This window comes from Poromitra crassiceps, assembly GCF_964638095.1.
Source record: "Poromitra crassiceps genome assembly, chromosome: 3".
In the NCBI taxonomy this organism is placed as follows: Eukaryota; Metazoa; Chordata; class Actinopteri; order Beryciformes; family Melamphaidae; genus Poromitra; species Poromitra crassiceps.
The window spans coordinates 66859985-66874637 of NC_139625.1; the positions used below are offsets into that span (position 1 = coordinate 66859985).

The following is a 14653-nucleotide window of genomic DNA, read 5'->3' on the forward strand; positions in this document are numbered from 1 at the left end:
TGCACTGCCGTGTTAACAGCGCCCCCTACTGCTGCACTGTTGTGTTAACAGTGCCCCCTACTGCTGCACTGCCGTGTTAACAGTGCCCCCTACTGCTGCACTGCCGTGTTAACAGTGCCCCCGACTGCTGCACTGCCGTGTTAACAGCGCCCCCTACTGCTGCACTGTTGTGTTAACAGTGCCCCCTACTGCTGCACTGCCGTGTTAACAGCGCCCCCTACTGCTGCACTGTTGTGTTAACAGTGCCTCCTACTGCTGCACTGCCGTGTTAACAGTTTAACAGTGCCCCCTACTGCTGCACTGTTCTGTTAACAGTGCCCCCTACTGCTGCACTGCCGTGTTAACAGTTTAACAGTGCCCCCTACTGCTGCACTGCCGTGTTAACAGTTTAACAGTGCCCCCTACTGCTGCACTGTTGTGTTAACAGTGCCCCCTACTGCTGCACTGCCATGTTAACAGTGCCCCCTACTGCTGCACTGCCGTGTTAACAGTCCGTGTTAACAGTGCCCCCTACTGCTGCACTGTTGTGTTAACAGTGCCCCCTACTGCTGCACTGCCGTGTTAACAGTGCCCCCTACTGCTGCACTGCCGTGTTAACAGTGCCCCCTACTGCTGCACTGCCGTGTTAACAGCGCCCCCCTACTGCTGCACTGTTGTGTTAACAGTGCCCCCTACTGCTGCACTGCTGTGTTAACAGCGCCCCCTACTGCTGCACTGCTGTGTTAACAGTGCCCCCTACTGCTGCACTGCTGTGTTAACAGTGCCCCCTACTGCTGCACTGCTGTGTTAACAGTGCCCCCTACTGCTGCACTGCCGTGTTAACAGTGCCCCCTACTGCTGCACTGTTGTGTTAACAGTGCCCCCTACTGCTGCACTGCTGTGTTAACAGTGCCCCCTACTGCTGCACTGCTGTGTTAACAGCGCCCCCTACTGCTGCACTGCTGTGTTAACAGTGCCCCCTACTGCTGCACTGCCGTGTTAACAGTGCCCCCTACTGCTGCACTGCCGTGTTAACAGTGCCCCCTACTGCTGCACTGCCGTGTTAACAGTGCCCCCTACTGCTGCACTGGTGTGTTAACAGTGCCCCCAATAATGCCGTGTTAACAGCGCTCCCTCACTGTTCCCACGGGCCACGGCTTTTGTAAAGAACACAGAAAACATCGCAAAGCCCCACTTTTACCGCGGCAGCAGTACTGGAGCAAAGTGGCCAAACGAAATGAGTAACAACTCTATCTATCTGTCTGTCTATCTATCTATGCATCCAGCCATCCATCATCCATCCATCTATCGACTCTGCTGCAGTACTGCCACAGCGGTCAAAGTGGGGGCTTTTGTTATTATACTAGAAATCTTGTGCACTACGTGCGCTCGATTCCTAAGCTCGCCCGCTATGCAGGCTCGCATACGCAGCTTGCCTGCTGCGCGGCCTCGCCCGCAGCTCGGCTGTTGCATGGCCTCGCCTGCTCTATTCGCATGCGACAATTGCACAACTTCGCATTACTGATGACATCACTCACTGATGACATCACAAGTCCTCGAGTGACCATCACTGATCACATCATAGAGTGCTCGAGTGGGATCACTCAGCGCACAATAGACCCTTCTCACGAGGGCCGTTTTGTGTTGAAAAGGCAGGGTTAACACAGGTGCAACAAAACACTAATGAGGGTTTCAAACTTCCATGATTGGAATGTGGAAACCCTCATTAGTGTTTTGCTCGCACCTGTGTTTATTCTGCCTTTTCGACACAAAATGGCCCCCATGAAAAGGGTATATTGCTCAACTCAATCAGTAGTGAGAGAAAAGTAGACTGATGACATCTTCGAGTGCTCGAGTGCCATCACTGATGATGTCATAGACAGTGTGACATCATCAGTGACATCATTACTGACCAAAATCATTACAAATCTCACAATGTAAATTGCGGACCAAAAGCGCAAAGAACACCCACTTACTCCCTTTTATATAATAAGGAGGATTTCAATGTTTTCTTTGTTCTTTACAAAAGCCCCCCCCACTGATGCCACGGCAACGCAGCAGGCCCCCCTCCCTCACTGATGGAGGAGGAGCATCTTGGAAATATGGCAGTAGATGAGTAGCATCTGTATATGATGGACAAGAAGAACGTGGTGAAAACTCTGGTCTTACCTCAATAGGAAAGCAGGGGTGTGCATTCACACATGCGGTAATACAGTCCAGTGGCTCCATGAACGCAGCCTTGCTGTTGCTTTGAGGGATGAAGTCTATGTCATGGCTCAGGAACTGACCCCACTCCACCAGCAACTGAGAATATTCGTTGTCATTCCACTTAGTACGGCTCTTTATGATTCTCTTGCTGACTTCCCGGACCTGTTAACACAGTGGAATTTAATCTTTTTTGATGACAGGAGTCGTTTCGGAAGAATTGGAACCCGTTTACCATGTTTAATATTTAAATGTATTTTTCCCTCCAACTTGTCTGTGCAGTCAATGTTTGTATGATCATTAACATGAGGGGACATCATTTCTGGGGAAGGCTTATCATGGCCCAGTCAGAGATTATGATTAGCCAACTATAATGGATGATAGCTTGTGAGTATGGGCTGATATATGTGCCACCTCAAATTGAATTCGAATTGCTCAACTTGAATTCGAAATTTTTCATTTTGAATTTGAATTGCTCTTTTTGAATTCGAAATTTTTCATTTTGAAATTGAATTGCTCTATTTGAATTCGAATTTTTTTATTTTGAAATTGAATTGCTCTATTTGAATTTGAATTGCTCTATTTGAATTCGAATTTTTTCATTTTGAAATTGAATTGCTTTTATATTTTGAATTTTTTATTTTTTAATGTGAGTTGAAAAACTGAATCTGAATAGCATAATTTTAAACTGAATTTATTTGCTTTGAAATTATTCAGTTTCCACATTCCTATTTCAAAATTCAATTCAAAATTTTCAGAATCTTGTGTTCAAAAATTTCAACATGTGTGTGCGCCATCCGGGTCCTTCAAGGAGGAAGAGGAGGAAGGAGGAAGAGCAATCGAGCGCAGATTGACCGAACTCCTTTTTAGGTGAGGGGCCGAAGGCTGCTATCTGCTTTCGTTTTTGAGATGATCGATCCCCATTTTGAGGTTAGATGCTTTTTTCATATGAACTAAATAAAATTCTTCTGAACACGATTCCGTTTGTTGGCAGCCTCAAATCGAACGCAGTTTAATGAAAACGTAACTTATTAGATCAGGGAAACGTTATGGCAGTGCTATCGCAAAAACCAATCAAATGCTCGTTTTAGCGTCACATGACTTGAATCAGCCAATGATATTCCCGCAAACAGGACGTATAGGAAGTGTGAACAAACCATAACAAACGCATCACAGAACGAAGCCGCTGGTAAGTCTGTTGAGATAATGTTTAGCGAATATAATTCATAATCGTTTTAATAGTAATAGTAATACTACTTTGCTACATCTTTGATGCAGTCAATATTGGCAACCGGCTAGTGTTAAATGAATTGTCATCACACAAGTTGTCTCTTTGCTGGTGTTAGGCTACAGCTAACACCATGTTGGACGTTACCAGAGTGGGAAATTAATTATTTTGCGTCTTAAATCTACCAGCCACTTTAGTATTTCACCAGCATTTAGCTGCAGTGCTAGATTCTCACCCTGCACATAAGGCTGCTGTTGCAGTAGTGGCCTTGTGTCCATTCTAGACAAGGAAGACAAACCCCAAGACTGTGTTACAGTAGGCTAAGTGTATCTTGTCCTATAATTGACCAGACTAGACAGAGGTTGAAGTAGAAGAGATAACATTTATTACAAACGTTTACATCATCTGCAGCTCACCAGTTACTCGTGTCAATATTTTAACCTAAAATGTTTTAGCATTGATTTTTAAAAGAATTGCAAAGAATAACAGTTTTATGTTCTCCTGTAGGATGTGTTTTGGAGAGCATTGATAAAGGACTACCAGTACATCCCAGATCTCCAGAGCCTGAACAACGTTTTCTGTCAAGCTGCGAATGAGGGCTAGGTGTGACAGGAAACATGTCGTCACAGATTGTCTTTTGAAATGTAGCATATGAAATATAGCCCAATTAATTATAGTATATAGTAATCTTATTTTTTCCAACTAGAAAATGTTCAGTTTGTAGCAGCAAGGTGCATACCTCTGACACTAACACTGTGTTAAACTGTAAAGGTGGAGGTTACAGGTGTAGCCTCAGCAAGTGAGACATCCAGGTGGAATGAGGAGGATTCAGAGGAACTAATGCCAGGGTTTTTATTTACAAACCAAATCCCTTGATTAATGATGGAAAATCATGTGGACAGATGATTTGGCCTAAAAGACAAACAAGGTATTAACAAAGGATTTGATCAAACAAGGGAAAACAAATTAAACTGTAAAGTAATATAATAAATCTAATTCAAATCAAATACTCAATCAATATTCAAAGGAACTAACTATAATAAACTAACACTTCAAACGATGCATCTGCACATGGACAATCAATTGGGAAGAACAGAGCAGAGCAGCCTCCTCTCAACAGCATACATGGCCTACTGAGCTTCACCCAATCAACCACCCTTTATTGAGCCCATGTGCAGCTCAATCAGGGCCCCAGGTGTGGCTGGTTAGGTGGGGCTGAACTGGTGGGGGGATTTTGTACAACTAACATTTAAAAAAGTCTAACATTGAAGTATTTTTTACTCTGAAGAAGACTAGAAGAAGATTACCTGTCAAAATGTCACTCAGCCCCTATTAAGAAACGTGCAGACAGAAAAGAGTGCTCCATATGTCTTTACTCCAGGCAGTCTGTGAAGTGCCCAGGTAAAACTTCTTTCTATGTAGGTTCCACTATAACATTTCTAAATTAAATGCTGCCGGTCACTAACACTAACCCATCTTTGCAGGCCACATCATCAGTGCACACTCATATTCATGCAACTCCATTATTCAGCACTGTAAATATTACTGTTGCAAACAGTATGAATAGTTAATTGATTGTGTCCCACATCTGTTATTTTGGAATAAAAAAATATTCTATGCCCTGAAATGTAATGTCATGCATAATTACTTAGATTTTCTGACATCACATTAGGAGGGGTTATGCATTGTCATTTATGCTGTGATGGTAAATAAAAGGCACATATATAAATGTCCTTATTTATTACAGGTAAAACCAAACATGAAACTACTAACAAGTACTGTACATGTTTTATAAAATTTAATGATAGCCTGCATATCACTGTATAGATTAAGACTGTTCTTCACAGCCACAAATATCAATATGCAAGATGATTGGCAGGGTTCCTACATGCTTTCCATTTTTAAATTACATATTTTCCCATGCAGACCCTATGTTCTTGACTGGATTTGATTTATGTAGGTATTTGATAATGCATAGTGACAGCAGCTAGATAGTAAATAGCATCCCTCTATCTGAACATTACTCACATGAACAAAAACTGGACTCAAAGTGGCTACAACATAAAAGCTGTCTTCCCCAACGTCAACGACGGGTCTTCATCCCATACAAGGAGCAAAATGATGTGTAGTAGCATGGAGACACAAGAGTATGGTGGTTGCAGAACATCTCTCCAAATCTGCGGGTATCTGCTGCAGTCTGCAGGTTTGGGTCCGTGATAGACACAGCTAGCAGTTGTCCTGTTCCCCATCCCACCGTCACAGTTAGTCATCGCCAGAGGCAATGTTCTCTCTTCTTGGAATCTCTAATAAGAGAAAACATAGTAGTTACTGTATGTTACATGTGTGGCCAGCGTTGCTAACCTAGCTTCTGAAATGTTTACGGCTAGAATTCATTAGATCGATAATGCTACCGTAGCCTAATCTAGCTAACGTTAACGTTACCTCCACCTCGCTAGCTATAGCAACATACTGTTCTAGCTACAGCCTACAAGGAAAATTCATTCATTTATCAAATGTCTTTATCTTACCAAACACAATTACGCTAGTTTCTGAGATAATATATAGTGTGGCATATACCTGTGAATAACATGTAATGTAAATGCTCAACATTGTGCGTTTATTCTTACCTGGAAATCACACATCAATCCGTAGCTTGTTTCTGTGGCAGTCTAAGCGCCACAGAAACAAGCTCAGCTGGTGTAGCTACGTTACGTTATGCCGGTGAAAATACATGGTAACCAGTTGGTATTTACCGTGGTTGGTGTCCTCTCGTCCATGATGATGAGCAGACAATGGAAAGACTGGCGGGCGGCTAATTTAATACATCCGTGGGAGCAAAGACCTGTGGTGTAAGGTGTAATCTCAGTACATGATGTTGACCTGTTGATGATGTCACGGGGTCGGGGGAGGATCAGTTCCGGGTTCACGAGATTCGCTGTCATGTACTGTTCAATGATATATACTGTATAAACATCCTTGTTCAACTCAAAGTGGTCTTCTATGATTGTAGCGAACCTGAATACAACAAGACCAAATAGTTCTAGCGGGAGTGGGTGTGTGGTGCCTCGGCCAAAAAGGAGTTAGGTCAATCAGCGCTCGATTGCTCTTCCTCCTTCCTCCTCTTCCTCCTTGAAGGACCCGGATGGCGCACACACATGTTGAAATTTTTGAACACAAGATTCTGAAAATTTTGAATTGAATTTTGAAATAGGAATGTGGAAACTGAATAATTTCAAAGCAAATAAATTCAGTTTAAAATTATGCTATTCAGATTCAGTTTTTCAACTCACATTAAAAAATAAAAATTTCAAAATATAAAAGCAATTCAATTTCAAAATGAAAAAATTCTAATTCAAATAGAGCAATTCAAATTCAAATAGAGCAATTCAATTTCAAAATAAAAAAAATTGAATTCAAATAGAGCAATTCAATTTCAAAATGAAAAATTTCGAATTCAAAAAGAGCAATTCAAATTCAAAATGAAAAATTTCGAATTCAAGTTGAGCAATTCAAATTCAATTTGAGGTGGCACATATATCAGCCCATATGTGAGCTCATTCCCATAATTATTAAGATAAATTATGAATGGATAAATAGCTAAAGGAGTTATGATATATTCTGGCAAACTGCTTTTGTCACATCCTTTTTTTCTTCCAAAAAGAGGATGGTTACTATTTAAAGCTTATTGTCTAAATTTTAGACAGTCTGTAAATCAACGCAATAATGTATTCATCTAAAATGTTTTAGACTGTAAAATATTTTAGAGTACATTATAGCTTTATTACAGAGGTAAGCTGCAGGTTGGATACAATTGATGCATATTCATGCATAATATTCTTTCATTAAAAAGACCCAGTCTGGGTAATGAGTGAATACATTAAGACTGAAATTCAATCCAAATATCCAGCCTGGTCGCCAGAATAAAATGTCGACATTATACCTTTCTGGAATCCACGGATATGTAGAATATAAACATTTCTGAATCAAAATACGTTCCATAACATGTTTCCAGATACATGAATATTAAAGGAATGAAACGGTCATTTTTTAAGCAAATGCATACATAGCCACAACTAACGTGACAGAACTGACATTACTTCCACGTTGACTGAGGCGCATGCGTTGTGTGCAGTCATCAGTACTTCTGGCTATGTATTTACTTTTAAAACGTTTCACGTAACTTTGGATATTATTTCATCGCGTGGTGAGTACACGAGTCACAACATGTACATGTGAGTTTTTTGGCGCTGTTGGAATGTCTATTTTGGGTGACTGAACGCGGGTAGGCTGCTGTACCGTTCACTACCATTTTGGTTAGCAGGAGGGGCATTTTGTGTCTGAAAGGCAGGAATTAGCACAGGTGCAAGCAAAACATTAACAAGTCGCCCTGCACTGGAACACCTAAATGGATTGGATGTTGGAAAGCCTCATTAATGTTTGCTTGCACCTGTGTTACTTCCTGCCTTTTAGACACAAAGGTTTACATTGAGATTGTAGACATAAAACGTCACGTTTTAGAAATGTAATTTGCTGACAAATTGTACATATCCCTGGTTTTCAAACGCTTAAAATGTCAACCTCTTATTCTGGTAACTGGGTTGAAATATCAGTGCGAAACATTTCCATCTGCTGATTGAGAGAAATAATGTTTATCCATAGGACAGCAACTCTTTTCTGATGGAAACAATCTATTTTAAGGCCATGGCCACTGAATACAAATGTGACTGTAATCAGTTATCATCTCCCACGCTGTACTGCTGTCACTAAATTGCTGTGGACTTTATCTCTAAAAAACAGATATAAATAAATGGAATGCTATATTATGTTGGTTGTGTGGGGTGACTTCTCTTCATTTCTAATTTCTCCACCAAGCCTTATTGTGCCCTACAGACTAGTGTTTTGTAGATTACCGGGGGAAGTGGGGCTCCATTGTAGAGCCGTCCACGGTTCCAGCCTTTGGGTTGTGTCTCCCCGTCTTCGTATTGAGCTGGAAGCCATCTGACCAAGACAGTGTTGGCTGCTCCCCACAGAGGATTGTCCCTGGAAAAAGAATCACCAAGCATGTCCAAAAATACAGCAATGCAAAATTGTGTATGTCCTCTTGGTTTGCAACCAACCTCACATTAATTATTTCCCCTCCAAGTTGAGTAAAAGTTCAAAATAGTTTATTCCCCCTCCCCACAGTCGAATTAATATCAACGAACGGTGCGGCAAGTGCTGCTGGCTGAGAGGTGTTTGCTAAGATTCCTTTCTTGCATAGCTGCTGTTATAGAACAGTTTTTGTAATAAAAATGAAACTACGGTTAAGGTTAAGTTTATTATGGACATCACAGAGCATTGGAGATGTAACATACATGTATGCACAACAACCAGATACACAGTGTTAAGTGTTTATAGCGTAGTGTTTTTTATTGTTTTAAATCACAGATCATCTAAATTGCCGTGTTAGGTAGAATGACAGATTTGATATAATCCAAAATCATTTTTCATCTTTTAAGGAGAAAAAAGGGCAGCAATGAATGCAGATGCTAGAATAGGCTACCTGTGTTAATTATATACTGTAGCAACAACCAAAACCTAGAGATAAGAGGTTTTCTCACTCTTTTAGACTTGTGTAAAGTTGTGTTTGTGATTTTCTAACAGCACAAGTACTTTGAAAAATGTATTGCATTTCTGCAGTAATAAATATGATTTTACATGAAAATAAAAGCAACGGGCATGCAATTGTGCAGAAAAAAAAATCATCAACTTGACTTTATAAGCATGAATGAGCGACAGCCAGGAATACACTCCAGCAGACAATGACTGTTCAGGCTGTTAACCTATTCGGCTGTGTTTTTCACAGACTTGTTATTGTGGAAGTGAAGATTTCAAAAGCTTGTCAAGACAAATCCACAACAGGAAACAGTAGAGCGATGATTTTGTAAATGACTATGAAGTTGTTGTCTTTTTCTTTTTTGAAGTGTATAGCTGTTTTAGTGAAAAGTAATAATGAAATTAATAATATATAACAATGAAAAGCTCTATTAAAACTGCTGAGGTGGGGAGTGAGCTAACACAAACATATCCAGAACCTGTCTGCAACAGCATCTACATGCAGTCGTGCATATAGCTATGGATGGCCAGTGCATAATGGCTATGGATGACCAGTGCATATGGCTATGGATGGCCAGTGCATATAGCTATGGATGACCAGTGCATATGACTATGGATGACCAGTGCATATGGCTATGGATGGCCAGTGCATATAGCTATGGATGACCAGTGCATATGACTATGGATGACCAGTGCATATGGCTATGGATGGACAGTGCATATAGCTATGGATGACCCGTGCATATGGCTATGGATGGCCAGTGCATATGGTTATGGATGGCCATTGGCCAGTGCATATAGCTATGGATGACCAGTGCATATGACTATGGATGACCAGTGCATATGGCTATGGATGGACAGTGCATATAGCTATGGATGACCCGTGCATATGGCTATGGATGGCCAGTGCATATGTTTATGGATGGCCATTGGCCAGTGCATATAGCTATGGATGACCAGTGCATATGGCTATGGATGACCAGTGCATATAGCTATGGATGACCAGTGCATATAGCTATGGATGACCAGTGCATATGGCTATGGATGGCCAGTGTATATGGCTATGGATGGCCAGTGCATATGGCTATGGATGGCCAGTGTATATGGCTATGGATGACGAGTGCATATAGCTATGGATGGCGAGTGTATCTTTTGTTAAGTTGACAACATTCAAGAGATTTCAGATTTTCAGTGGCACACTTTGACTATTTGACAAATATTCATTGTGTATTATTTATTTATTTATTTTATCAGGATCCACATTACCTGCCAATTTAGTGACAGCCAATCATTAAATACGCAATACAATACAAATGATCAATGATAAGATGATTAAAATAACAATAGTAATGAAAAGGTGCTAAGAAATGAAAAGGATGCTAAGTTGACTTGAAAAGACATCATTTACCTGTTTTTAGCTTAAATCTGTACTGGAGCCAAGTGCTCAAAGAAGTAGTGGGGCTGCTGCACCACATGGCTACAGTGAACATTTTAGCTAAATGATGTATTTTCAAGTCAACTTGCCATCTCCAGGCTAGTGGAGACTAGGATTACTTATTTTTCTTCTTATTTTTTTTACGTTTAAAAGTTGTCACCACTCACTTCATTATACTTTAATAAAGCAAACAAATTAATTCAAATAAATCTACTTATGAAAGTATTTAAACATACAAAAACAATAGCAATAATAGCATTGAAATACAATCTAAGTTTACATGGTCAATTTCATCAGTTCATTCTTGAGTGTCTTCTTAAAACTGTAATTCTTTGCCAGCTGATAGTGATATTTCTAGTTGCCATCAGAAATAATTTGCCATGTGGGTGATTGGTTCCCAAATTCAATATTCATCTTTTGTTTGGGTGTTGTAAACATTGAGTTGGCCCTGTGGTGGAGAAGTGATAGGAAGAGTCCATTAGCCTACTTGTTGTTGCAGATGCCAGATATGGACCGGTACTTTTCAAAGTGGAGTTGCTGCAGGCAGCTGGCTGGAGCGGTGGGGAACGGACACCCGGCCAGGTCTGCAATCAGCTCCACATCTTCCCATGACAGCATCCTCATTTGATCATCTGGAATCATGGTAACGGAATCATGGTAACGTTTCCTTTCACTGCCCCTAATTACTAAGTATTTGCCCGGTATATACTTATTTACCTGTACTTACTGGTACTTACCCAATAATATACTTTACTTTATAATTTACAATATATTTACCAGGTAAATAATTATTTATCTGGTACTTACAGTATTAATTAACAGTGGTAAGTACCCAATAATATACTATAATTACCATATATTTACTGGGTAAATACTTAGTGATTACTAGGGGACTATAAAAGGAAGCGTTAGGAGAATCACTATTATTTCATTTGGATCAAACCTGACTGCCCTCCACATATACCGTAGAAAAGGCTATACAGTATGTGAAAAGATCAAATCTGAAAGGATTCACATAAAGGGAATTGAGGATCTCAGGTCTTTTATATGGGGATGTAGTGGTTGGTCCACATCCCAAATAGATCCCATTGTTTATCTACAGTTTGGGTGAATGGTATTGCTGTATTAAAGACAAGTAGCCTAGAACGTTGTTAGTATCTTGGGTTGTGTATCTTCTTCCTATGATTAAAAAACAAAAACAAATTGGTGATTCTCTGCTATCTGTTGCTCTGGTACAGAAGACTGGAGAATTGTGTTTCACCACATATTGGATCATTCAGTCAGTCAGGCAGGAAGGGAAAGGGGTGAGGTGTTGCTTCGTGAGATGGCCTCTCATTTCGCAGCGGGGCGATGTTTGGAACTTTGGGCCAATTATGGTGCTTAAACACGACAACCTCCGACCGGGATGCTGAATTACAAAGAACGCACATTCACACGACAACAATCGCAGACAATCGGCTACTCTCGTTGTTTTGTGGTTGTGTTGTGAAAATGTCGAGTAAGAAGACCCTGTGAGTACAATGTGCTCACATGAATTCAACTTGTTTGATTCTATGCAGTGCCCCCGCTTACTGGAAGTGGACAGAAATCAGTAAATTTCAATTGTCAATGGTTTGTCCATTCTCTGCCCTAGCTAGTGGCATTCGACATGCGCCGTGGGCCTGTACAGGATCTGTACATGTAGGAAGCTACACAACCCGAGGTACTGTCAAAGTTTGAGGTCACTTTAAGAATAGTGGCATTGGAACAAGTAGAGTTGGGTGGATGTAGACTGGCCTCATTCTTCTTTGACATGCTGACAGGGTTCTTTGTGCTGTTAGCTCTGTGGGTTGTCCATTAAAATGAAGAACCAGTCGTCTCCTGTCGTTGCAGGTGAGAGCCTTCATCTACATGGAATGAAAGAGTGAAATAAATTTGTACCTGACATCTGGAGATCCCTTTTATACCTCAGGCCCACTTTTTTCTTTAAGACTTGCAGAGTCGTTTCAAAGATCTCGGCAGCTCGGGAGATCTCCAGGGTCTCAGGCTCAGGTTGGGCTCGGAAGGTAAACACATGCGAGGGGGACCTGGACGTGCTTCGTCTACCAAACACAACAATGGATAAAAGGGAAATTTTGGTTCCCACTTTTCTTTCCTCACAAGATAGCTTAAAATGGAGACAAGATGTAATTACAGTATGACTGCCTCCGGTTCATTACCTTTGCCTGGTTTGGAGAAACGCTTCATCGACCATTTGGAGGCTTTCTTGATATGAAGAGATAAGCAACTCCCTGGTGATGGTCGAGGCTGGGGAATATATCATGCAATGAAAAAAACAGCATGGAAATAAGATGAAACTGCTTATATTCACACAAAATGTTAGCCTCAACAGAGACAAAGCTTGCTTCTCAATGTCCCAGGCCAATAGTAGCATCTCAATGTCCCAGGCCCATACTAGCTTCTCAATGTCCCAGGCCCATTAGTAGGGGCAAAATCCACTGCAGGCTCCCCCTTTTTTCTTTCTTTTTTTACACATCTGTGCGTCTTATTTCTTTGGGATGACACACACTTGTGTTACTTTTCTACACAAGATTATGTTAATGACAATACATTTTGTCATTGTGAAGATATCTTGTGTTGAAAACAGGGTTCCCACACCTTCTTAAACATCAAATTCAAGGACATTCCAGACCCAATTCCCTCAAATTCAAGGACCCAGCATGGCAGAATTTGAGACGGTCAATTATTGTTAACTTACCATACTCAGAAAATCACACTTTCTCGAGGCAGGTGGGGTGTGAAACAAGGACACAGACACACAATGTAGCATTTACTAATGTTAAGTAATATATTCTTGCACAAAATATATAAATTCAAGCACTTTGTCATGTCTATATAAAAAAATCAAGTCCTTGATTTTTTTTTTCAAAATCAAGGCCTCGATTTCCCCCCTCAAATTCACGAACTTTCAAGGATTTAAAGGACCTGTGGGAACCATGTGAAAAGTAGCACGTGTGTGTAATCCCAGCGAACACACACAGGTGTGTTGAGGTGACGCGTCCTTTGTGCTGATTGTTAGAAACCAACCCTGCTGCTCTATGCATTGAGAAGGCTCTGCTGCATTTCTTCTCACTATGCGTCGTCTTGAAAAGCAGGTTCGTGTCAGTGTGGGAGATTTGCCAAAAGGATATTCATCACGGATTAAATTCAATAATGTGTTTTGTCATAATATGACAAAACACATTCATACATGTCATAATGTGAAAAAAAAACACATTCATACATGTCATTAATGAAAAAACACATGATTTAATTTACTCAATGGGACTAGCCTATACTAGTGGTGACAGGGACTGGTGTTTTGGGTAACAAGTAGGCCTAGGCCCAAGGTAATTTTTAAGTTTTTTACAGATGATGAAAGTGCAGATTGTAAACTCTCAAAAATGATGTGTCATACAGTACATAGAAATCTGAAAATAGATAGAAGATATCCTCATTGGAATGTTAGTACTCCTAAAAGCAACATTCAAAGAAAATCACCCTGAAAGTTGGTGAACAAGTGTGGTTTACCCTGAACAAGCTTAGTTTGCTAACAAATTATAAGTATTTAGTTATCCCAAAACTGTATAGTTTGTTATATTGAGTGCATTCTTCAACAGCTAAATTGGCATAATATGAAAAAAAGAAATATAAGAAAGTGGAAAACCAAATATTTTCAAAAAACAAGGTTTTATTTCACGGTTGCCACTTGTTACCCTTTGGGGTGTTAACTTGTTCAGGGCAAAGCAAGCTGGTTCACCAGGTCATTGCTTTAGGAGTATCAACATTCAAATATCTTCTTCAACTATTTTCAGATTTCAATATATGACACGTCATTTGAGATCTTACAATCTGCACTTTCATCATTTGTAAAAATGACATTGGCGTATACTTGTTACTCAAAACACCAGTTCCTGTCACATGATTTCTAATTAAAAGATTCTGGATCATTGTTCAAGCAGAAGCAGTTACGCTACATTTAATTACATCATGACAGATCGATCTCGCAACCCCCGAGCCACATATCTTTTCTGTCTAAAACTGGAACAATCTAATTCCCTGACAAGCATTTTTATGCATCTGTTAATTTAATTGCATTGTCATGTGAACATAATTTGCACTGACAAAGAGGCTTCATAAACACAGTTTGGTTTAATTGGTCCCTGCTCCATTCGCATCATAATCACGTCTCT

General features: G+C 40.4%; 1 protein-coding gene across 1 annotated transcript in view; it reads right to left on the reverse strand.

Annotated features, from left to right (window-relative positions):
- The window catches only part of tpo (thyroid peroxidase), a gene marked incomplete at both ends in the record, with an annotated part of 34651 nt that extends 23567 nt beyond the window's left edge, over positions 1 to 11084 (reverse strand). Inside the window, 3 exons of the mRNA XM_083633122.1 lie at positions 2149 to 2349; positions 8323 to 8452; positions 10930 to 11084. Of these exons, the coding sequence (XP_083489248.1) occupies positions 2149 to 2349; positions 8323 to 8452; positions 10930 to 11084 (486 nt within the window). The remainder of the gene's footprint in view (positions 1 to 2148; positions 2350 to 8322; positions 8453 to 10929) is intronic.
- Between the last annotated feature and the right edge of the window lie 3569 nt (positions 11085 to 14653).